We start from the raw sequence: 26,352 nt of genomic DNA, 5'->3' as shown, positions 1-26,352 counted from the left end.
GTGGAGGGAGGAGTCAGACAGACCAGACTAGAAGGTCCCAAGGTCACACGGATAGCATTGAAGAGCAGGAAATTCAATCAGGATGTGTCCTGTTCCAGACAAAGGTCCCCAACCTCTCCAGCACCTCCCAGAGGCACAGACCTAGTAGCCCCAAGGTGTAAACAGCCAGCTTAAGTGTGAAAAGGTCTTGAGCTTTGAACCATTCAACCATTACCTAGAACACACCATCTTCATCAACCCAGTGCTTTCTAGGAAGACAGGACGGATGGTGATCCCCAATTGACCTTGATGCCCCCCATGATACTGCAGTAAATGTGTACTGCTAGGTCATTTGTTGGCCTTGTCTACACCAAAGAACCAGTAAGTACACTTAAGGAAGCTTGAACCTTGCTGTTTCAAGTGCCAAAAGCTATGAAAACACATCTCAAAGGACCTTATCACAGCCTGACCTTACAAGCAGTCCAGGTCCCAAGTAGTCTCGCCCATACCACAACAGAGCTCACAAAACTACCTTTTCCTCTGAGACACATCAGTCCATCTACAACTGCTGCAGTGTAACCATCAGTCCCATCAAGAGAGTCTGCTGGGAAGCAAGTCAGACCTTTGCAGTGGGGCACCAGCTGCAGGCTTGCAAGAACCCTTCACAAGCATGGCTGTAGCCAGGAACAGCATTCCTTACCTCTAAAAACAGGGACTAAATGGGTAAAGCTGGTGGGGGGAATCTCTGGAGTATGACATGCGTAACAGCAGTAGCTCCAGCAAAAATTCTATGGAGACTACAGACACACTTGATCTGCAGTGTTCTCCTCCCAGTCAGGCTAGAGGCTGTTCTCCAGCATGAGACAAGGACACAGCTGACTAATCTACCCCTCACAGACACTATTAGTATAAACCATCTTGACAACTGCTGAGAAGATCTCGGGCCTCTTCCCACTCGCTTGTATTCTGAAAATACTGGTGTCATTAACCCCAGAAGGAGACCAAGGAAAAGCAATCTTGAGAGAACCCTCTGAAGCACCAGAGCAAACAAGAGTGCAACTCACCATTTTAGGAGGAGCCAGGACTAATATCACAAATCTCACTTCGCAGGAGTTTTCACCCCAATTTTGAGGCCTCTCCAGGCGGCTGATGCAAACATGACGTCGCTGAAGGGACTTTATAGTGCAACTGTCAAGGAAGATGGCATTGTTATACTTGGCACTACAGCACACAGAATCCTATCATAGAATCACAGAACGGTTTGGCTTGGAAAGGAGCTTAAGGTCATCTAGTTCCAACCCCCTGCCATGGGCAGGGACACCTCCCACTAAACACTGCATTAGGTGTATTCTCCCTCTTTCCCCATCTGATTTTTAATAGCTGAGAAATCAAAAGATAAAGTGTGCAACATAGCTAATATTTGCAGTGCTACAGAACCTTCTACAAAAAAGCCCTCTTAGAAAAAAAACCAAAACACCTGCACTATTGGAAAGCAGCATACACTTCATTTCATTTCACCTGATCTCCCAAAGCACTTTCGGAAACACTAAGGCAAGGTGCCAAACCAGCCTATTTCCACTTTTGCCTTGGGCAGATAGATCTCTGTTCGAATGGCTTTCCCTATTTGCTCTCAGCTGTTATTTTTCCTCTTTCTGGTACAGGTGTGTTACAGAAACCAAGCTGACCTCCTTGCTGAAGAGGCACAGAGGCTGTAGCAGGCAGGATTACTGCTCCGAGGGAAATCCTTGGCTGCAATCCAGCCAGTTCTGCCGGGCACACGCTGATTGTTTGACTCCCGTAACAGACTAGCAACAAGTTGTTTGAAATAAACACAGAACATCTTTGGAGACTGTGAAAGACCAGGTCTGTCTCCACTCTGGGATATTTAAACAGAACTCTGATCTGAGTAGCCATCATTTTTCCTGCTGGGAAAGTCTGAAAAAGCAGGGAAGTGGCTTGATGCAATTGCAGGAGGAGGTTAACACCAACCTAGACTGCAGAGGTCTTGTTCTTCCACCTACTACTTCTCAACCCTTCTGAAAAGCACTGATGAGATACACAAACAGGTTTTGCCTCTTGACACTGAACTAGATATAGAAGTGTGCTTCCCTGTCTCAGAGTGATTTTTTTTTTCCTATTTCAAAGTCACTTAGACTGCTTGTTCCCCTTTATTCCTCTAGCAAGAATCCATCACAGTCCTTACATCATCTGTCCTTGAACTTCTCTTCCATAATCCTAGCCTCTTTTTTTTTTTATTCCCATGCACCTTTAAGGTTGTTCCACTAATGGCTCCTGAAGATCTTTGGCTGGTGTTGTTTTCCTGACTAGTACATCTCATTTTCTATGAGGTTCTTGTGTACAAAAATTACCCCACTGAGTTTTTTTTTTACTGAGTTTGACTTCCTGATTGCAGATTGGAAGCAGCTTGCTTACACAAATTAATCTGACAAAGGAGCTTGTCTGAGAGCAAACAAACAGTTTAATTGGAACAATATAGGTCATGAGTAAGATGCCAGCGTTTCATTTATTTCCTAACTCCCCTCCACCACAGCCCCTTGTCCTTTTTCTACTCCGATCCCTTGAATCAGCCTCAAAGGGAGAAAAAAATCAAGGCAGGTCATAAGGTTAGGAATAAATCTCTTCTGAAGTAGTTGAAAATAGAGTGTGAGCTATCCTCTGCTAGGCGCATAGTTTGGATCTGCAACAATCCCTGTCCTTCCCTTCCAAAGGATCAAACAAGCATGGACAATGCTGGTTTTCACAAGCAAGTCAAAGCCCTTGGTAGCAATCCTGCTGTGGCTGGACAGTGTACAAGTCTCCTTGTGTTACAGTTCAACAAGTTAATGGGGAAAATACATGAACTCTGGGCTTTAGACTAAGAAAAGAACCTTCAAGGGGTCCAGAACCTTCAGTTGTCTCACCTTCATCCACCTGAACTGGTCACCACCAGTGAGTAGTTAATGCACCATTAGCAAAAACAACTTTTATTTTGTGCTATGTTCTCAGTGTTTTCATACCCAGATGTTGAGCTCACTGATTAATTTGTTTTGAAAAGGAAGGCCTTCTGGGCATTTTGAACATTATTTCTATCCTGGAGATGGCCAGAAGCAGGTATCCGGTACCTTTTTCTCACAGAGCTTCACTAAGACTTCCCAAACATCACCCCTTCCCTACCATGGCAGTACCTGAACTAGCAAGAAACTACTGAAGTGCAAAACATGGCCAGAAAAAAATTACAGAGCAAGGGCTGATCACACCAGCACACACACTAGTGCCTGCAATGGGGCAGGATACCCAAAGCGTGATACATAAACATAAGTTTATTCATATTGTGGAGAGACGAGTTACCAGCCACCTCTCAGCAGTACCTGCTTGCCTGCTCCCACCCCATTTGAAACCCTCACAAACCCTCCCACCTCACAAAAAGCCCTCCAGAATTTCAGCTTGCCCCTACCTAAGGCAGGAGAGCCAACGCACAGGAGCCCTGCTCCCCCAGCTACAATACAGGAAATGTAGCAATATAGCAAGTTATTTGGAAAAATCTATTATATAGTGCAATAATTAAGCAAGCCACGTGTTCTACTGTAGCTAGATTTCTCCCTGAAACGACAGGGTTATGTTTCAGCTCCAGTAACTTGTCTCTAAGGCTATGCTTTCCGGAGATGACAGTCCTGCCAACAGTGCCAGTCCACAGGGCTACAACATCACTTCAGTTCCAGAGCTTCTTGGGTACACATGTGAAAATGTGACTCTTTAAAAGGCTGCTCTTTGTCACTGAATCACTTTCACGTACAAGCTGCAAAGCCCACTGCTCCTCCCTAGATGTATTCTGAATTTTCCCAGCAACCACCCCAAAATCTTGGGTTTCTCTATATCGGGAGTCCACTATTTCCTTACTGTGAAGGACTGGGAAAGTGTGCAACAAGAGGATCTCCCAGCGCTTAGGCAGTACTGGAAGATTTCACAACACCAAACACATTCACAAGACACCAAGAAACCCATTGTCATCATTATCCTTTTTTATCTGGAATAGTTTTGTTCATGGAACCTGTGTTTGGAGTCATCTCACATCTCCAAAAGTGTTTCTTCCTACTGTTCTGTAAATGGCTCTATTGGCACTGACACATACGTGATACTGGGATCCAGAGGCTCACCAGTAAAAGTGAGCGTGGACCACTGAAGAGTTTCCAGCCTAGTTTAGATCAATGTATGAACACAATTTAGGTCAATAATACCTTTACAGATCAACCTGAGGTGGTTTAGTGAGGGTAAACCAGAGCAAAACCAGATTTAAACAGATGCCACAGAGATGTGATACACCTGAGCATTGCACGTGGAGTGGAGAAACACTGCCTTTGTGCTGAATGCAGCCTCATCTGCACTAAGCTTGGTCTCACTGCTACATGCTTTTTTGGGGGGGTTAAAAAAAAAACACAAAACGTGTCTCAGTATTTTTAGTACGAGGCCAAGTCACTTCTGCCCATGCACCACTCAGCATTCTCAAGCTTTTCTTCAAATTTAAGCCATTATTTAGCTGACTCAAATCCTATTCCCTAGTGTAGCACTTACAGCTCCCACTCTTGTTTTAATTCCAGAATCCAGATACAAATTTAATACAAACCAAAATCGCAGTCCCTGCTAGACTTGTGAAAATATTTGTCAAGGACAAAAAAAAAGTTATTTGGTTCACATGGAGAAATCCCAAGTTATGCAACAGTGCAGGTAAAACTTGGCATAGTTTGGGCCAAGAGGAGAGCCACTTTGAAAATAAAGCAACTTTTTTCAAGTAGCACTTCAGTAAATTCCCACTAAGAAAAAAAATCTGAAGGGTAAACCGCCAAAGCCCCAGAAAACTGGAGAACTAGCAAGACATTTTCAGCTGACTCTAAATCAAGTCTGGTTTGGCCAAAGCCTCCAAGCTCCCTTCTGGTTTGGGTTGAGCTAAATTTGATTCTCCTTTGGTTTGGCCAACAAGCTAAAATCTATTTTCACCCAGTATTAGTCAAACAAAGAAATGCTGGGCTGTGATTTAATGAGATGCCAGGTTGTGTTCTCAGCAATTTTTATCTTGATCCTCCAATAACTGATCTCATAAAAAGGGCATTTAAATTATAGCATGTGTTCCTGCTTTGCTATCCTCTTCTCTTTCCAGGCTCCACATCTAGTGGCATTGAGCGTGGCAGTCGGATGGTGAGAACTGGCAACGGTCCAGCAAAATCACTGATCCACCAAGTCACACACGCCGCGGGTCTGCCCCACACCCAAGATGTTATCAAAGTAATAACACATTTCTCAAACAAATCGTAAAAAGGGTCAAACTATGGAGACCCAAGAGAAACAGAAACCCTCTTTAAACAGGGCAAGAAAGGAAGTTAATTCAGAAACAAATTATCCCCTGCAGTAAGAAAAGGTGCCCAGCAGAGGTAATCAGCTAGCCAGCCTTTTCCTGTCCCAGTGCAGAATAACAATGACACTTCTTGTTCTCATCCACTGCAAATAAATCTTCCTCCGCGGAGCCACTCCAGGCACAAGCCTTCAGAAACCAGAATTTGCAAGTGAGGAATGAGGCTGTGACCAGCAAGCCAGCTCACCCGTGGCTTGGCACTGGGTTATTTCAGCAACAAAATTGCTCCAAGCTGGATATCGTTGTGGACTGGTAAATGCATTTTGCTGAGATCCAGAAAGACTCATCCGCTCTAGCAGTTTATCTCCCTAGGGGAAAGTCTTTTCTATAGGTCAATGCATAGGGAAACATCGCCTCCTCTCTGTATGCATCCATGAGTCATCCTTCTCTCCAACAAATCTCCTTCGGGACCCAAATTCCTGATAAAGGGTCTGAATTTGAGTACTTTTCATAACACAGTACCTTCAAGAGCTTCACCTCTCCGGCATAACCTGGGACAGCCCAACAAGGGTGGCTACAGGCACTTACAAAAAAATTAAATCAGTTCTTTGAACCCAAAGAACATTTGAGAGATGGTGGCAAGAATTCTGAAGAAGCTTTTTTTTTTAATGACTTCAGATCTTGTAATCATTCCTCCAGGTAATAATATTGGTTTTAAATAAGAACATTGGTTTTAAATTGTTTAATTTCGCATTTTGCTCTCTGAAAGAAAGAGGATTATTCTGAGGAATACACAGTAAAGTATCTCTATTCAACAGCTAATCCAGAAGCAATGTGACTTTTCTACAGACCCACAAACCTCTGAGTCTGGACAAATTCTTAAACATGTGCAGTAGGCTTTGCTTTTACTTTTGCCGAGAGATCCATTAGTAACATGTTTCACACAACCATCAGCTAGCTATACATTAAATCCAAGCAGCTACTACTCAAGCTTTATTTCAACAGCAGTCTTGCTTGATATCCAAAATAACTTCACAATACCTGTTTCTGAAAGGCTACCTGGGTTTTTCCGAGTCAGACTCCTCCACAGGAATCCTTGCAATGATAGACTATACCAGAGTAAGCAATTTTATAGAAATGGAGCACACAAACTAAGTCACTCTTTGCTTGCAAGGAGGCTTTTTCCTCTGCTTTGCCTTTTAAAATAGCTTTAGCAAATCAGTTGAATGCAGTGTGCCTTATCAATGCAACCAAAGGAAATTGCTCTTCAACTCGTCGGTACAGACTACGAAGCAACTTGCTTTTGTGTTTTTCTAAGGACTCAACTTTGGAAGAAAGCAATTATATCACCTGGCAAGAATAATCTAGCCTGGAAGTTGGGATGCCTGGGGAATCCCAGGCAGCATTTGTTCAATAACTCACACGGCTGGTGTTTTTCCTAGGAGGGCATCAAGGAGATAGATCCACCAGCAGTCAGTTAACAGTTACTTTAAGATCCTTAGCATTAGAGATCCTTCACATCAAGAGGGGAAAAAAAAGAAAATTAAGAAATAGACATTTGAATCTCAATTAATCAGATTGTAAGAGAAGCAATTGGGTGTGACAGGCTTGTGATGAGCAGCACTTCTCTATATACCCTCCATTGCGTATGGCAGGGCCATCCTTGGGCTTTTTGAGCCATAAAACCATGCAACACCAAAACCAATAGCTCTCCTAGGGGCTTACTCCCTACATGCAAAGCATCCAGTTTACCCCTCCAGGTTCTGGATAATGGTGGATCTAGCTGGTTCCTGGGGAACTCAGAGCACCCACCTGGCAGTACATCTACCTGCTGCCATCATTGCAGGCTGGAAGGATACCAAGATACCTCCTTAAGCTCTTACTAGAAGCAGAACTTCCTCATGCTAAATAAGTGATTAAACCTGAGGATATCAGTTCAACACTCCCTCTTCTGGGACATGTCTGGCTATCCCTCATCCCAAGTTCTCTAGGGAAACAATCAACTAGCAGCTTCACAGTGAAGAGGCAGGAGATTTCCATGCCAGCTTGTGTCTCGCTGTTCTGGCAAACACTGTGAATAGGAGGAGTTGTGCCCCTGGTTTCTGAGGTATGAGACTGTCCTTGACTGATGAAGCTAGTATGTAACTCTCAATATTTGCTTTCTAGTTAGAAAATCATCATGTACACAAATACCTAGCAACCTTCATCCTTCTAGAGCTGAGTATTGCTGGTTGTGGACCATGCAGTACCAGACTGCTCTCGACTACCCAGAATTTTAATGAAGGAGTCTCAAGGTTTCCATAAACTTATGGACCCTGGGGTGGCTTCAGCAAGATGAGGCTTTGGTCATTCTTGACAAAAGAAGCCCTCAAGCCTATCATGAATCAGAAGCCAGTTGCCAGTTGTTTTCCTGGACTTCAGTGGAACATTAAAACCTCGAGATCTTAATTCCCCAATATTTTGTTCTGTCATGTGGCTATAGCCCAGATCCATATGGTACCTCTGACCTGGCTAGCAAGGAACTGAAACTGTCAGGAAAGCACCGATGCCAACAGAAGCAGAATACCTATTTCACCCCAGGTTTTCCCCACCAATCTTACCACTGAGGATAAGTCAGATAAGAAAGAGCAGACCTTTCTCCAGCACAGAAGAGAGGGAACTAAATTTTAGTGTCCACCAGGAATGCTCTTCTGCAGCCAGGCTCTGCACAACTCAGTGAAAATCCTACACAAGTTTGTTTTTTTCATTCTGACTCTAAACTAATTTTGGCTTTAATATCAGAAGCGGCACTACCAAAACCATATCTCTGAGCTGCTCTTCCTCATTTATATAATCTTATCATGATACTCAAGCCTATTTCACCCACTAAAGAAAAGAGCAATGCTAATTTAAAATTTTGCAAAGATTATAGACTAAATGCAAGGACAAAGGACAGCAGATATCTTCAAGGTTCTTCCCACTCATATGGAAAGTTTTTTCATCAACAAATTCCTTTTACTTCAGAGTTTTGGAAGTTGTTTTGCAATCTGACTTCAAGAGAAATGCAAGATCTAAAAATATGGTTCACAATCTGTTGCACAATAGCTACAGCAGAAATACAGTGTAATAATTAGATAATTATAGTTAATAACTCATCACTGCTTTCCCACCACTTTCTTCTCCCTCTTCAGAGTAACAAAAGGAAGAAACAAGGAAAGTTTTGCACAAGACACCTTCAGGCTGTAAGCTTATTTTTCAAATCCTGTCTTGTCATGGAAGCTGGTATTACTCACATGGATGCAGTTAAAGCTTTGGCACACTTCCTACGGAAAGGTTGAACCTACCCTTTTCAGCTTCGTGCCTATAATCACAGTATTTGTATCATGACCTCTAGAATGCTTTGTTATTAAGTCAACCTCCAAAGCCCTCCATAGAGCCATGTCACATACCACAGCAGAAACTTCCACCCTCTACCCTTCCTAGATTAGGATGTGCGCACCCTTATTGCTGCTATCCTACCTGTGGCATCCAAAGGGGAGAAAACTGCTCAAAAGCCCTCTTGGTTGATTTTTGTTGTTGTTTGTTAGGATTTGGGGTTTATTTTGTTGTTGTTTATTTTTAAATCATTTATTTCCAAGGCAGAATTCTCCACATTTTTTCCAGCCATAAGCAGAGGGTAATAGAAGAACCGCTAGAAGAAGGAAAGCTATTGTGACAGTTGTCCTAGTAAACTGGCTGCGAAGGCTAAAATATGTGCACGCACTCTCTGAGCCTTTAGGCACCTATCCAACATATCCTGGTAATTTCTCTGGGAATTAACATATTTCTTGACAACTTGACTTAGAGACAGCATATGCATAAAGCAACAGACAGAAGTCAAATCGTAGTGCTTTGGTTGGCTTAGTGACTCAGGTTCCAGCCTTCCTCTGTGAGGGGACAGTTTGACTCGCCCAACATAACTGACTTAGGGACAGGAATTTCAAAACCCAGTTTTGGTCAAGTGGAAGCTGGGGTAAAGCCACCATGTCTCATTAATCCCAGGTGACAGAGTCCCTACTGTCTTAAGGATCTGCTCCAATGTTTAACAGTGTTGACAATTAATCAGTGTCTGAATTAATTGTCAGACAAAGTAATCAGTGTCTGAATAGTGTTGGAATTTCTGACTTCAATTGTCAGTTAAAGTTTAGATGCTTTCATCAAAGGACCTAAGAAATCTTTTGGTACAAGTTCCCAGACTTTGGCAGACAAAGCAGCCCATGAACCAGTTTGCTTGCCTCTTTCAGAAGTTCCTCTCATTAACATTTCTCAGTAACTAGCATTTTGTCTCAGATTTTTTTGTTGTTTTGTTTTTCACCATTCTTATCTTGTTAACGCCCAATTTCGATAGCATCCAAGAGCTTAACGCCCTGCAGAGACTGGTCATGTCTGCTCTGGCTGCTGCTTACCCATTTGCAAAGAAGAGGAGCCCAACGCTGAGACCCCACAGGGCCAGGATGCATAGATGCAGAGGGCACCACCATCCAGATTTACAAGGACCTTCTGAACTGCTATTCCCAGCAGCAAGAAAAGTTACAAGTTTTGAGGAGCCAGTAGATTCTGCTAATCTCACCGAGGTACTTACATGATACAGAGCCAGGACTGCTGATACTGCACCCCTGTGACTGTCGCTGTGACCCCTTGAATCGTATCTGATAAGAGGTGAACTAGGAAAAGAAGAGAGGGAAACGTTACAGGCTGCCCATGTTTGGTTCTCAACTGCAAATAACATTTCCTTTCCAATGGAAACTGAGCACTAATACCAAGCATATTTACTTATCTGCACAGTGGATTGATGCAAGAGTGGGAGGGTAGGGGGGGGGGAGCATAAAAACCGAAAAAAACAGAAACATTTGTCCTGATGCTTTTTTGAATTCTGTCCTTAAACTATTCACAGCTTGGAAAAGCAACTGTTTTCTCCACCCAACATCAACCTACTGCAGTATTAGATTATTAGATGAGCACCATTCAACACACACAGACAGCACTAGAAGAGGCATTGTCTTCTGATTCCCCTGCTCTCTTCTCCCCCTCTTCTTAATTACTGTTCTCATTATTTTATAGCACTGCTTAATTTTTTTTTAATTGGCAGAAAGCCTCAATTAAAGAGATTATAAACATGAAGCTCTAAGACAGGTAGCAAGAAGTAACTTAAAGCATGAACATGCTTACTACATGCTCAGGACTTGACATATCTGTTAAACAAATTCACTCAGGCTGTGACAGTTACATTTGAGGTGCGATGTACACGTTTGTATATTCATTCCTGTTGACTCTGAAACATCATGGGTGCCTACAGAGAAACAATGCTTAGTTAAGCTTCTTTACATCTTGGGCTAAAAGGTAGCATTTTACACTATGCTATGACATTTGCTGACAGCTTAAAGTGACACATGAGCCAACAACATTAGCTAGGGTTACCCTTGGTGATTTTCTGGAGGAAAACAAAGTGCCTCTCACCCTTTCCAGTGGGCTGAGAGCAACACAAAGGATCAGCCCTCCCCAACAATTTACTCCTTCAAAGCAATCAAACTTGCCCAGCCTGGGTGAATTCAGACGGAGAATCACAAGGGAAAGGACCCATTTCTGAAGAGAGCCTGGCAAGCATCTCTTTGCTGAAGAACATCGGACACTTGCTTGAGGACAAGCACACCAATGGACCCAAACAGACAAGACACTCCAGTGCTGTAGACTTCTCACTCCAGAGAACACCACTGTGTCATCTTAATGAAACAGGGGCAAAGGGGCAAGACTCCACCAAAACATAAAAACTCTGAAGACATGAAACCCTTCAGCCTGAGTGACATGGAAAAATAAACTCCGTGTCACATGCAACATGCAAGTCTGGGGACCACGCACTAGTGAGTGTTCAACACACCACCTATAGAAAGGATAACAACAGTAACCCGCAAGGAAAATCAAATCAAGAGTTGATTACCATTCCCTTCGCGTGGGGTCCCTGAATCCGTGAATAAAGTGCTCATGATTTTTTCAAAGTTGCAGCTTGGCTCAATGTTCTGAGGATCTTCAGCGAAGTGTTTCAGCATCTCTCGAAGAACATCATCCAAGGAGGTGGCTGTTTCATCAAGGATAATACTGGCTCTGGCCAAGAACCCATCCAGGTCCCGGTGGGCTCTGACTTCCTCCTCAAAATTCTTTAATTTCAGGTACTGTGTTAAGAAGATGTCAGAGTGTTAGACAGCTATATGCAATACCTAACACTTCATAAGCACAAGTTGCTGAAGTTACTGCCACCAAACCAACAATTCTGGAATCACTTGGACCATTCAGATAACATTATAGAAGAAATGAGTTTTATGTCATATTATTAATGCACTGAAGACCTGCATTTTCACGTCTTATCTGAACAGAGTCACTACAGGTGAACGTTTAGGCACCATTTATACCCTGACATAGCAAACAGACCTAAAAAAATTAGGGTTTTTGCTTAGGATAAAGCACATGAGTTAAGTTAAAAGCAAAAACGCTTAAGGTAACATTTAAAAACCTTTTTAGGTATAAATAATTAAAGAAGTTTACAGAAACATGGGAAAAGTTATCTGGAAGAAATGGACTCTGAGCTCAGCAGCATGAAAAATTACCAGCATAGATCTCAGTGCAATGTAACCCAGTTCTTCTCAAACTGGGAACCATCTCTCCCCAGTGCTCACAGTTAGGGAGCCTGAAGAGGGACTCGGGGAATGCCATCTGGCTCATCATCTTTTTTGACACTTCCTAAATATCTATTGTTCCCACTCCCAAGGAAACTTGCTTTCTTTGTTCACAACATTTAGCTTTGACTCAATGTGTGATGGGGGCGAGGGAGAAGAAGCTGATACTGTCTCAACTCTGCTGGTTCCTTCTGCTGTCTGTCCCAGACTTGTTGGCCTCGAGACGGAAGAAACAGCCATGCTTTATTACAGAATCTCAGCTCCTTTCTGTATTTGTCAGCTGTGAAGTTCATTAACTGAGTGATCAAACTACAAATGCATCATTCCCGTTTCACAGTCCTTGGAAATCCATGCACACACTTAACACTCACAGCACTGCTCAAGGACTGACAGTCCTGTCCTCTCTCCTTCAACAGTTTAAGATTGAGTGAGGAAATGGAAACAGCACTTTATGTGGATCTTCTTTCTGATAGGAAGCCTGCCAGGCTTGAATTCATGATGTTGAGGACCACAATGTCAACATTTAAACCCCCAGCTCCCCTTAATCTCTGTTAGACTCAGGCTCTGAATTGCTTTTACAAGTCTGAAACCAAGTTGCCTCTACAACCAGCACCTTGGCACATTCCCCACCCCAGGTTACAGGACCACCCCAGATCCCCCAGAGTCATGGATCCCTTCCTCTCACACATACCCTCTCTACCTTTTCCATTTATAGCCTAGACACAGGGGGGAAAAAATGCTAACATCTCACTAATTACTGTAATTATCACAGCAACTATCAAGTTGTCAGTACACATCCATTGCAATTAGCACTGTTTTACTTTGCATCAATCACTTCTTACACAGCATCCCTGAGGGGGAAGATTCTCTGAAGGATTTCAGCTCCCACCTCCCCAAAGGTTTTGTCGCCATCTGCTCTCAGGAAAGGAGACAGCGACACAGCTACATTACAACTCCGCCTAAAAGAGACCATAGACCTTCAAGTGGCCAAGTCAGTCTCAAATTATCACTGCAGGAGAGCAGGTGAACACACCTATCACCATCTGTAACACTGGCGTTCATGGGGTCACCATATGACCAGGAGCCATCTCCCAAAGGTAGTTTGTTTCAGCTTGGCTGGCATGCAGAATCCAACCTAGGATGTAGGCTCAACCAGCAAAGAGGCCAAATGATCTATAAAGGATTTAACGAGGTGGATGGCAGAGGATGCACCCATGAAGGGATGAGGAAGGCTAAGAGCATCAGGAGTGCCACAGTGCTGAGGAGCTTTCAAAAAAGCAAGAGTAGCTTTGTGTCACCAACTTCACCCACACATGAGAGAAGCCACCAGAAGCAAAAGACTGGAAGGAAAAAGTTGAGGGGTAGCTGAGGGACAGCAGAAATGAATCAAAGGTGTTCAGAAAAGGGGTATTATCTGCCCACATCATCTCAATCAACACCAGTCCTCCAGTGAACTGTGCACGACAGCACCATTTGCTTGTTGTGGCAGACAGCACTGTCAGCAGCTTACTACAAATCATAAGGATTCAGCTCCAGCTCTTCCACAGGCTTCAGGCAATGCCTTGGGTAAATAATTTTCCATGCCCCAGTCTTGTTTTATTTTCTTGGTCCTTTGCAGAAAACAGGGGCAACATTGGTCCATATTATCACTTCCATAACATTGGGAAAGATACGTACATTAAACATTGCAAGGCAACTAGCCACCCTGAAAAGATATGAATACATCACTCCCTGAGACAAATCAAGATCAAATGAGTGGAAGCATGGCTACAGGAACACCTCGGGGACAGCTCAAACAGAACTGTTCCTGTCAGGACACCTACTTGTTTCCTGACACTCAAAGAACCTTACGAGAAGGGATGTCCAAAAAGCAGATTGTCCTGAGCAGAGCTCCGCCTGTACTGTGGCCATGGTCAGCCAGAGCAATTCCCTCAAACACACCAGGATGGTGATCAAATAGTTCAAACCAGCTTCTCCCTATCCATGCCTACCATGTGCCACGCCAGAGAGCACCTTGCCTCAGATACAGCAGTCCTAAAAGGACACAAGAACCACAGGCTACCACCAGAGAAACCTACCAGGCAACCTACCAGGGAAACATCTCCAGACAAAGCTTCCGACCTGTCCACTTTCCTGCTAGCGATTCCCCCTTCCCAGACACTTGGAGCCATCTCCTCTGTGACTTAGGTCCCAATTTTCTTTGCATTTGAAGCACAAAATTTCCACTCGTCCTCGCTGAAGGCAAAAACTGGCAATGGTATGTTCTCAAGCCCTGCTAAAGCATGCTAGCTCTCTGCTATTTATTGCTCAATGGCACACCAAAATGCTTAAGCATGAACTATAAGGCCAGAAAAAGCAGGAATTCTACAGCTCTGGAAATGAAAAAATAAAATAGAAGAGACATTTATGCGTTAGAAGTTTCCAACTATTTCTTATCAGAGGCAGATCCTGCATTTGGACTTAGAATTTGCACTTTAAGTGATTAAGTTCTTAGGTTACTTTCAGTCAAGTGTGTACAGCTCTGAGAACCTTGGCACCAGTATTAGACAAGTTATCGATGGAGACATTTCCATTCCTGAGCACAGAAGAGCTTATTTTAATTTTTTTGACTTAATATCAAACAATGTTCAATTATTTTCTTGGTGGTAGGTTTGGTTTTTTGAGGGTGGGGTGTTTTTTTTTTTTTTTTTTAACTTGAGGAAGGTTTCTACTATTAAAGCTGTTATGCTTTTTCCTCTCTCCCTAATAATTCAGCCTGCTGGAATACCTTTTCCAGGATTTGAGGTGTCTTACAAGTCTAAAGCAAAGCAGGGAAGAGTTCTCTGGGCTTCTCTAAAAAGCCCCCAAGGCCTTAGTACACAGATTTAAGAACCCAAATTACAGCCTTCAAAGCCTGCAACATTTGATTTCCCAGGATCGGCGATGCTACAAGTTTTCACGCAGCCAGCCAGCCCCTCTAGCCAGCAGACGAGGCAGGAGTCAAGACAACTTATGTCTTGCGCCATGTGCTATACACCAAGACTGCAAGTGGTATTAAATACCAACTTACTTCCTCTCTGCATACTTTCAGAGTCAGAAGTTTGGAGTAATACATTCTTAGAGATGGGTTTTTTTTTTTTGCATTTCCACCTTATCGTTATTGAGTTACGGTCTTGAGAGCAAGCATAAACTAAGCGTTGTTTCCCAATCGTCCTCCTAGACTGCACGTTTCCAGGGAATTCACTCCTTTTTGCTGAACCTCGTGAAGGCAGATCTGATTAGCTGGAATAAACAGGAAATCAAATCACAGCAATGTCTACGGGGTGTTTCTGCCTTCGGCTCCAGAGAAGCTCAGCAGCCTGAATCTCTGTGATGTGTACTTGGACCCCTTTTTGCAGGCAGCTGCAGAATAGAAAGTGATGAATTAACATATCAAGGATTTGTCTGGGACAAAAATCAGGGGAACAATCAGAATTACAGAGAAATTGTTTGGAGAACAAGTAGCACATGGCTTTTTACGTTTAAAGACAGATGGAGGAATTCAATGCCTTCTGTTTTGGCCAGTAAAAACCACCTCCCCACTGCCACAGAGTGTTTCAAGATCCTTTTCCCTGCTTCTAGATGGTGAAAAAATAATAAATTGATCACACAGCATTCCGACTTACCTTCCTTGATGTGTGCAGTAACACACAGCCAGCACTTTCATTTTCAGCTGGAAAGGGGAAAAAAATAAAATAAAATCAGAAGTGTTACTATTGCAGGTACCCGACAGGTAGCAGGAACCAAGCAGAAGGCTCAGAACAAGGTGAAGTGTCATTTTCTTGGCAGAGGATGATCTCTAGAGAAAAGCAGAGATTCAATTTTTGTAACATTTCCCATTTTGAAAGTGTAAACTAAGTGCAGAAGCAGCCTTCGGCTTTATCTGATCAGTTAGGGCTTGTGTCTTCCAGATTCATTTTTTTGTTGTTTTTCAGATTCCCTATGTATTTTTCACTTTTACTTCTTCCCCACCTCCCCGCCCCCCCAAAAAAATCTAATTCTTAATCCTTTAGGTAATCATTTAATCCAATGCATTGTTGCTTGATAGATTGAGGCTAAGATTGCATGAGTCACACATGCTTGGAAACCATTCTTGCCCTCCTTAGTCAACAATAACACCCAGGCACTTCCAAGGGAGCCGGCTGCGAGAGATCACACGCAGTGACTCGAAGACGAGCACATTAATGTCCTGTCAACTCACCACACTGCCTCCATAAATCTAAGCATAAAGCAACGGAGCTCTTGGGAAAGAAAACTGCTGTTTAGAGACTATTAAAAGTCACTTAATATGGAGCAGAGTTACAGGGATGGGGATACCCAAGAAATTCCCAGTTTAAACTTCCAAGCACCAGCATTAACTTTTTTTAGGGTAACTGAAGCAATTTTTAAGTTAAAAAAAGAAAAATAAAACACAGTTGTTTTTGCCACAAGCCCTCTCCATACTGCTTGCATCCATGGCAGCATCCCTGTAGCATCGCCAGTACCACAGGTACTGGCTGTTCATCCTTCTCCTTCCAAGTCCTCACCTTCAAAACAAACACCCCAAAAAACCCTACAAGATTCACCTGCTACCAAAATGATAGGTGAAGCGCATGAACAGTTTTCATTCAAATGAGAATAGCGACAGCATGGAAAAAACCCACCGAAGACCAAAAACTTTTCCAGAGGCTGAGCTGTGGAAAAGTACAGAGACGTAACACAGTTACAGCTATTCAGACAAGGTTTTTTTGGTTCCTTTCCAGATCTGGACTTCCAACTCTCAATCTTTAAGAACTGCTGCAATCCCATTTCACAGACTGACAACAGACAGGCACCTACAAGCCCGGACCTGCTACTCTCAAAAAATAAAAGTGAGGATGCAATTCACATGAAAACACCAGAACACCAAAAAGAAAGATTTTTTTTTTTTTTGCATACAGAAAGATGCTTTAACCAAAACCATCCCTCATCAAATAGGAGTTTTAAAATCAAGTCTGCAGTGGAGTTAAAAGGCTGCAACTCAACCTGGGAGCAGAGTTGACCGCAGTAAAGAAGAAGAAAAGGACAGCCTTCATCTCCCACTAACAAAATAAGATGGTTCACAGGCTTCGGTTACATCACCCAATTTCTCCCAAAGTTCACTTGGATGCTGTACATGTGATTAAAAGCATAATTTAGACAACTCCGCTGCTACAATGGTCCCAGTTATTACTGCTTGTGACACATCTTTTGGAAAACACAAGCTGTTTCATCTAAAAAACATTATTTATTATTAAAAAGCAAGCACCCAAATAAACCAGAAACATCAAGCATTTTTCCAGGCTCTTACATTCGTAGTTCTCTAACGCTCACTTACTCAACTTGCAGCCTAATTACGCATGCAAACGTATGCTGAAAGATTCGGAAGCCATAAATACTCCTTGAGGAGAAAACATGTTTTGGTTTTTCAGCTCTTGCAAGAAATAGTTCTAGAGAGACAAAAAATATCTGCAACCCTGACCAATAGCAAGCACACACTAAAAAGAAGTATCTGCACATCTGCAGTCTGTCCTTATGGATGCACGCAAACACAGAAATTTGGGTTGTCCTTTCATCACACAGCAGCTCTTGGTTCCTCTATCAGTCTCAAGCGCGTATCAATCTTCTCTGCTGACAGCTCTCTCAGGTACTCATCTCGGATGAGCACCGTGTACTACTTTATCAGCACAAGCAAAACCATCTAATTACAGCTGTTGGACCAGGATCTCTCAAACTTCTCAAAAAAAAGCTGTTCTGGGTATGGAGGTGATGCTTTGGAGGGCCCAGAGACTCACTCATCATTTCATCCAAGCAACATGCCACTCAGGCTTGATGCAGGGAAGGGAAACAGCTGGATATGGTAATTCCAGTTCTGGTGTTATCTTAAAGGCTTACTGGAGTGCTGTAGCATTAGTCAGGGATAGTCATAAATCCACTGGAACATGAAAAATGTGGGGAAAAAAAAACCACAGAGACTTCCCAAGTGCTCTTCTGCCTGGCTCATGTACCACCCAGTTACTCACTGCGGGGGGACCCACTGTGTGGGATAAAGCCCTGCATGAGGTCACCCATGACACATCCATCGGGAGATGGCTTGGCTAAAGTCCAAGACCAACCACCAGCAGCCTGTCACCCATTTATTCCTCCTTCATGACACTATCACTGCCTCTATCCAGTTATGGAGGAGCTGGAAAGATGCAACGCTCTTGACCCTTGCACCTCCAGGGAGGAACCCTTCACAGGGACAAAACAGATACAGAAAATCATGGATTCACCCTCTACTGACAAGGAAGAAACTATCCATCAATCACCAGTTACATCTCACTATCAGGAGAGTAAATAATAGTAAATAATAACTAACTAGATTTCACACCTGAATGTCAGGATTAAGCATACTTAAACAGAAAGAAGAGGTCAGGACCACGTAAAATTTTAATTTCTATTTTTGTGGTCCTCCTTGCTGGACAAAGCAAGCTCCAAAGGTCTATTTTAGGCAAGCTAGCTAGCTACGGGCATTATTGTCTCTGTCCTCACAGATAGTTAAAGGAGAGCTGCCAGGGGTGGCTGACCTTATCTGTTAGGCTGGGCTCCAGGTTCTGCCCAGGGGAAAAACCAAAAAGTCAGCAACGCATCTCCAACGTCCCCTGGCAGCCACATCAAGGCGACACACATATCCCGAATTTCTAGGACGCATGCTATGAAGCACGCAGCATTACCGAATATGCTACGAGCGACTCTCTGGGAGTTCACTTTGAACACCACCGATAAATTGCCAACATCAGACTTACACTCGTGGCCTTGTGTCGGCCCGTTCGGAGCCCTGCCAGGGCCCTGTGGCATGCCTTCATTTTTTCTTTCCCACCATGTGCAGAAGAACAGGACCTGCCCAGCTTTGACATGAGCGAAGAGATTTAATACTTGGAAGCAAGAAACGCAGCAGGAAATTTATTTGCTATACTCCACAGCGGTTTCATCCCCGCTGCCCTTTAGATAACATCCCCGACAGCAACCCAGAGAAGTGAAATCCCTTCCTTGCCTCCCCTCCAGCCCCATTTATATAATGACATCTTCTATGCAAAGGCAGCCCTGAAAACAAACCCATGAGGGTCATATGCCAAAGTTTAAGGCTTTTCACCTTTTTGCCTTACGAGATCTCCTTTCACTTAAGATCCTCTTTCCATCCCAGGTCCCCAGCAGTGCCCTTAACACCTGAAAGGACACCAAAGTCTTTGGAGAGCAGCAGCTCTGCAGTGGATGTCCACAGCATCTTAAGATTATATTTTCGTTGGAATACAGGAGTGGAAATTGGAGAGCAGGAACTTTTCTGGTCATGCAGGTGTCAGTGCATATTACTTTAGATCCACGTGCACACACTGCATGGTAAATAGGCTAATAAATCAGAGTAAAATACTATGTTAGCTCTTCCATTATTTTCTCAGGAAAATATCAAGGATCTGGCGTGACGTTTAAGGTTTGAACTCTTGGATTTTTATTATTAAAAGAGAGGGGAGATTTAGATGAGATATTAGGAGGAAGTTTATTCCTGTGTGGGTGATGGGACAGTGTCCCAGATTGCCCAGAGAAGCTCTGGATGCCCCATCCCTGGAGGGGTTCAAGGCCAGGCTTTGAGCAACCTGGGCTGGTGGGAGGTGTCCCTGCCCATGGCATAGGAGTTGGACTAGATGACCTTTAGAGGTCCCTTCCAACCCAAACCCTTCTGTGATTCTATGTTGTTTTGTTTTTTTCTTAAAGCTGCAATAGGTTTTGTCATTAAGTTTGGGGCAGGGCAAAAAGATGCTTTTTTTCCCCATGTTTACTGCTGGGACAGGGGACTCAAAATCCCAGGGGAAGCTGCCCTTGAAGCAAACCCAAGGTGAAGCACCTAAAAGGGAGAATGCTGCCTTTGTGCAGGACTGCTTGCACTACCCAACCCCCCCCCCCCCGCCCCCCCGTAAGCACCGCTTTGAAACCCCCCTCGTCAGGAAATTCGGAGGGAGGTCATCCCCCCCCACCGCCACACAATCGGTGTATCCACTTTCCATTAAACTATAGGAAGCTTCAGGAGCCCAACATCCCACGCTGACATCAAACTGCTAAAACAGGAGTTATCAGATGGAACGCGTGGGTCAGCATTGTGCCTCAAGACATAAAAAGGACCTTGGTATTAATGTGAGGAAATGTGACTATTGTGTGCAGAATGATACCCATTCAGGCCCAGACCACTTGTCTCTGGACGCTACTCTCCCTGGAATATCCTTGGCGCCAGCATCTAGCATTTCTCCTCGTCTCCTTAAAGACAAAAAAAAAATCATCTTGGGCAGGGGCTGGGCCAGGAGTTAGTACACCCTGTTTTTGCGGCAGCGGCGGGCGTGCACGTGCATGTCGCTGGAGCGGATTACAGGAAACTGTTGATTCTCTGTATCTGCGAATGATCAATTGTCCAGAGGGTGGAACAGGCTTTAATTTCTCCTGAAGCATGTGTTCCGTTATTTCCCCCCCCAACAAAGCCACATCCTGCTTTCTGATTGGCTTTTTGCTGCCATCAGGATTTTGCCTTCGTCCCCCGCCCCCAAGAGCTACTTAGAGCACCTCTCTGCAGCCAATGCCACGAGCATGAGCAGTAAGTGGCAATGCATACTGCAAAAGTTGAGCAGCTACAGCTCCACAAATCCCTGATAAATTGTGCCCAAGTTTGAGAAAAAAAAAAATCCTATGGAAACCCCTCTATTGCAATCTGGGGAAAGGAAAAGTTGAGTTGTTTTAAAACCCCAAGCTGCAAGAATGAGGTCCAAAGAATTATTTGAAAACCCCAAACTGCAAGAACGAGGTCCAAATGATGAAAATATTTGCCTGGATGATTTACAGGAGGCTGCCAAGCAGATCAGAGCACTGTGACGAGCAGCAAGGCTGCAACCTCATCCACTTCACAGACTCACTGCAACAACTGAACTGGTGTGTTAATTTGCCGGGATTTATTTCCAAGCATGCTGCAGACAAAGCAGCAAGTGGTTGAATCCTTTAATTTGATGTTTCTGGAACAAGCTGGAAGGATGCAGGCATGTAGTCCCATCCCTGGAGTTCAAGACCAGGCTGGATGAGGCTTTGGGCAACCTGGGCTAGTGGGAGGTGTCCCTGCCCATGGCAGGGGGTGGAACTCGATGGGCTTGCAGGTCCTTTCCAACCCATTCTGTGATTCTATGTACTCCTGCAGCCCAAGCTCTAGAAGAATTATGTAAAAGCCCATGTACAAAATACAAAAAGGGACAGTCAAATTCACATCCAGATGTCACTAAGACAGAAGGGTGGATACACTTCTAGTTAGGCGAGAGACTAGGAAAGCAGCTGTCAAGCCATGTGTGAGCCTGCAAGCCACTGCACAGCTAACCTGGCAGCTATAAAATAAAGCAGGGCTTGTAGGACACCAGTCTGGAGAGAAAAGAGGTCTCCCCAGAACTGACAGGTCCCCTCCACTGCACACCAAACTCAATGATGCTCCTCACCCTCTCTGGTACAAATTCCTAGGGACCAGAGCATCGAGCTGGATTTTCCACCTGCAACACAGGGAAGGTAACGTCCCTGCTCATCTGGTGGGGACTCCCTCTCTGACCTGGGGAAGGGGTGGCAGGGAAAAGGAACATGATTTGGGACAGGAATGCAGTACTGACTCCTACACAAATACATACAGCAGGGCACAGACCTAACATTTTACTTTATTGTGATTTAAGTACAAGTCTCAGTCTCTCTAAAAACCATCCCTCATCCTCCCCCAAAAATGCAGATCCCAGGTCCAAAACAGATAAAGACCCACTTTCACATGTTAGAGCTAACACCTGCTGAAAACAGAAGCCTTGCCACCAAAACCTAAACTGGAAGGATAAGAGGCAGAGAACAGACCAAAAAAAAAAAAAAAAATCTTTTCATCACATAGTGCAAGGAAGCAACAGAACACCAAGGAGAAAGGACTCCAGCATCAAGACTGAGCAGCATTTTAATGCCTGAGCACCTGCACTGATTTGGGCTCAGTATTCCATGCAGCAGCAGCCAGTATTAATTAAAAATGAGATAGGCCATACCTCAAACCCTACATTTCTTCAAGCTATCCTGTTTTATACACATCTGCGCGTGCAGCCCAGCATTTTACGACAATGGTTAATTGTCGGAATTTTATGGGCCATGCTACGTTTTGTTGGCTCAATGTCTAATCCCACGCAGCGATCTTTTTAAAAGAGAATTACTGTAAAGTGCATCCAATTATGCTCGTAGTGAGCTGTACATCCATCATACCAAGATTAACAGCTCGACAGGATGATGGCAGAGCTGTCACTGCATCTGTAATTCCACTTACATTGCCTGCCAGCACCCAGCCCCTGAGGTACCCCCTCACCCCCTCCCCAAGAAGGAATTTTTGGATTTTTTTATCCCTACACCAAGGTGGGCAGCAACCTTATGGCAGGTCACCAGGAACGGTCTCCAGCAGGAGAATTTGGACATCACATTTAGCCAAAAGACCGAACTGTGACACTCGGAACAGGCATACAGAGGCTCCCAGATATCACAGAGCAGCTATTTATCTTGTTTCAAGTCACCTCAGAGATTTTTCCTGCTGGAGGTTGAAAAAAAAAAATGTATTTTATGCAGCAAGTGCATCTGACACTAGGGAGCAAATCAACACAAGCAGTACTGGAAATCCCTCTTTGCAGAAGATGGCCCATAGCCATTCCCTCTCTGGCCAGGCAGCAATCACCCAAACCCCATCGAGTGTTGCAAGGGGTTGCATGACACAAGAGGGCAATACCAAGCCCTCTGTCAACAAGGAAGATTTTTGGCTCAACTGAGGTTTCACCCAGCTTGAAGAAAGCTGTCATTCCCACACTTGCTTTCTCACTGCGCTTAAAGAGCACCAGACCATCTTGTAGGATCCTGGGACACTAGCTCCCTTGGGGGTTGGAATTGAAGCATTTGGGGGATCTTGCATGGCCTGGACAAAACCTGTTTTGTTTTGGTTTTTTCTCTTCTTTCCAGCTTGTCTTGCTAGAGACCAGCACTTGCAAGTGCTCAGCTCCACAGTTTTGTGCCATGGATACAAAGTATGAGCATGAAACAAAACACCCAGAGAGCAGCAGCAATGCAAGGGCATTTCTGAAAAATGTCCCCTTGCAGAGTTGAACAAGGAGCAGTATACTCCCAGACATACCTCAGCCATTGCATGGTTAAACCTCATTTCTGGAAAGAGTTTAGAAAGCTTGTGAAGAAAGTATTTTTTTCAGCAGTTCAGGCTACTTTTGGTAGAAAAGCTTAAGGGGCTCATCTCAGCCACTTTTAACCACCTGAGAAGTTAACTTTCCACGAGGATCAGCTATGCCCTCCGTAGCTAGAGACTGATTTAGTGTCTGTAAAAGCAGCTCTGGAAGATGCTTCAGCAAAAGCACCTCCGAGAAAGAGCTGGCAGGCTAGATGACTCGAATACCTGGAGCCTGAGGAATCCTGTGGCCAATGCTCACAGAGCAGAACCTGGATTTTGGCTACTTGGACCACTTTGATGCTGTCATGGAACAACAACAACAAAGAAATCTCACTTCACACCTGCCCTTATTGAAAGTCTGGGCTGGACTTCTGCCTGAAGTCCATTTTAAAACCTCCATCCTTGCATTTGGAAAGGGGACTCCAGCACATGAGAAAGTCCATTTTTCCCTTAAAAAAATCCTAAACATCTCAGCTGAAGAAAAAGGATACAACTAATACCACCGTCACAAACATCAGTGCTTGAGGGAAATAAGGAAGCCTTTTTTGTCCTGTTTTGAATGGAAGGGAAAACACTTATAAAAAGCCCAGGCGGACACATAAGGAAAGTCAGCTCCTTCAGACACAGAAGAATCCACAGCACTTGCATTCCTCATCCTCAAACAATGCACCCCACGGCATTAAGCCCAGACTTGTCATAGCAGACTACAGTTCCCCTTAAATCTTTCAATTAAGATGGCATTTGTAAAATTGCAGGCTTGAAAATTGATATTATTTCTAAGTTAAAGTCACTGCTCCAATTCAAAAAGTAGACTTCAAGGTAGTCAAGCAGAGGTCCAGGCCATGCCTCTTACTCTGCATCACCGTTTCCAATAATTGCTCACTATAGATCAATTGGGATTTTTTTGTATTCTAAAAACAACTTCCAGCAAATTTAAAGGACTGTCTGACGCTGTGATGCCAAGTAAAACCCAGAGCCCTCACGTGTAATCTCCAAAATAGTCAGTGCCCGCACAGGCAGGCTCCAGGCTGCCTCCAGCTGCCGGGACAGAACCCAAGCTGCTGCCGTGTCCCAGAGGGGCTACATTTTTCTGGGCACATACCACAAAAGCCAGGTTTTGTTAGCTCTCCTCCTTCAACACTCAGCACATGCATTACAGGGGATGTTAAAACGGTGTGCTAGAGGCAAAATCAACCTCTTCAGCTATCCAGGGATTTTATTCCTCAATAGCAAGCGTGCTGGATACCTTCACAATTTGTGGGAACTAGGCTGTTTGGAAACCCCCTCCCATCATGCTCCCCAGGTGGGGTGAAGTTTCTGAAGGATGCTGGCTTGGCAGGGAGGGCACAAAAAGCACAGTTTTGGGCAGGCATGTCCACCTGCAACACCCACTGCACAGTCATCAAGCCTAACACTTGGGCCCTCACCTGGAGGAGGCAGTTTGTATTTATGAACAGATCATGACACACAACAGCCCTTCCCTGCACTGTGGATGTAGCTTTGTGCTGCAGGGGCCTGACCTCCATCAGAGGCATCCAACAGGCTAGGTTTCTCCTCGTTTTTGCTGTCTGCTTCAACACAGCAGGTCTAGGGATTGCTTGCCTCCAAGCCAGAAGGATTAACCCCAAAAAGCACATTCCAACATCAAAACTCCCTCCATACTCTCCTCCCTTACCAGCTGCTGCTGGAGAGGAGCGACTGGCCTGCGAACCCATGGCTGCGACTCACCTCCAGCATTTCAATTACAAACACAACCCCAAACACCTCCAAAACCTCCACCTTGGGAAGCCCCAGAGCCACGTTTGAGTTATCTGCAGGGACCACACGCACCAAAAAACCCATCAACAACAGCACAGGAGAACAACATCAAGGCCCCAGGCCCCAAACTCGAGGCCTTTTAAAAAAAACAAAGGAGGAAAAAAAAAAGGTGTCAGGATGCTTCATGCAGATGGCTGAAGATCTGCTGAGCAGCCAGACTTGCTAGGTTTCCGAAAATGAAAAAAATCCCTCCAAGATTTCATGATGAGGAAGAACCCTGCTTCGGGGGTGACACTCACCGGTGGCGTTCGGTGGCACCTCCAAGTTGACATTGACGAAGAAGCGGATGCTGTCCCCCGAGACGATGGAGGAGTTCACCGCGTCGAAGAGCTCCTCGCCCCCCGTCTCCTCCTTGGCCTCGCAGCCGTCGTCCGTGTCACACTTCAGGTACCCTGTGGACGACATGGGGAGGGCGGTTAGGGGGGCCGGGGCCCGGCGCTGTGGGGTGCTGGCCTACCCACCGATCATGGCCGCCGAGGCCTCCGCGGCAGCCGGGGCCTTGCAAGGGGCTTCTCTCATTCCCTTGTCTACTGAGGGCTGAAAATTACAAACAATTGGCTCCAGCACACTTCGGGTTGCTCGCAGGTGTGTGTCCAAATGGCTGCTGCAGAGGCAAGAGCACAGGCTGTACACACCAGCCTGCTCACCAAGGCAATGGCCTGAGCAGCAAAGTCAAGAGTCAATACTTCATTTCTCTCAGATCTGAAGACAAACAGGATGAAAACTCTGACTGGAAACCATAAAAAAAGCCAGGCAGCAACCTAGAAGCAAGAGCTGCACCCCAGCCCTCCCCGAACCCAACAGGTTCATCAGCTGGAGGCAGCGGAGCCACTTCACTTGCGATTCAGCAATTTGAAACTGAGAGGCGGGGGGGGAGAAAAGGAAAAGAAAAAAAAAAAGATGTTTCCAAGGAGACACCTGATATGGATGGACAGACCCACAGCTCCCCACAGGGCAGAGGAGCAGGTCACAGGAGGCGGCAGCACCAAGAAAGCGAGACAAGTTTCTTAATTACAGCAGACAACTCCTTAGCCTTTCGCAACGCTTCTAATTAGAGTTGAACCTAGCCTCGTTCGACAGCAAGCTGGTTCGCTGCAACGCTTTATTACAAAGCAGCTGGAGGACTCTTGTGGCGTGCTCGTGTATCATGTTTAATTAGGAGAATTAGGGACATTATACAATGTCAGTTTTTACATTACCAGGATTATTCAGCAGCTCTTTCCCCTCTTTCTGACAAGTCTTTCATGCCTAATTTGAAGCAGGAGGGA

The 26,352-nt window shown here is 44.6% G+C and overlaps 1 protein-coding gene across 1 annotated transcript in view; it reads right to left on the bottom strand.

Moving 5' to 3' along the window:
• The window catches only part of SLC4A11 (solute carrier family 4, sodium borate transporter, member 11), a 63,413-nt gene extending 37,861 nt beyond the window's left edge, over positions 1-25,552 (bottom strand). Inside the window, exons 1-7 of the mRNA XM_010086498.1 lie at positions 25,546-25,552; positions 25,324-25,476; positions 15,654-15,700; positions 11,277-11,508; positions 10,569-10,631; positions 9,924-10,005; positions 1,044-1,167 (exon numbers count right to left, since the gene is read on the bottom strand). Of these exons, the coding sequence (XP_010084800.1) occupies positions 1,044-1,167; positions 9,924-10,005; positions 10,569-10,631; positions 11,277-11,508; positions 15,654-15,700; positions 25,324-25,476; positions 25,546-25,552 (708 nt within the window). The remainder of the gene's footprint in view (positions 1-1,043; positions 1,168-9,923; positions 10,006-10,568; positions 10,632-11,276; positions 11,509-15,653; positions 15,701-25,323; positions 25,477-25,545) is intronic.
• Positions 25,553-26,352: the final 800 nt, after the last annotated feature.

The sequence above is a fragment of the Pterocles gutturalis genome, unplaced genomic scaffold (genome assembly GCF_000699245.1).
Source record: "Pterocles gutturalis isolate BGI_N339 unplaced genomic scaffold, ASM69924v1 scaffold4841, whole genome shotgun sequence".
Lineage (NCBI taxonomy): Eukaryota > Metazoa > Chordata > Aves > Pterocliformes > Pteroclidae > Pterocles > Pterocles gutturalis.
This window is presented reverse-complemented; position numbering and strand designations above follow the sequence as displayed.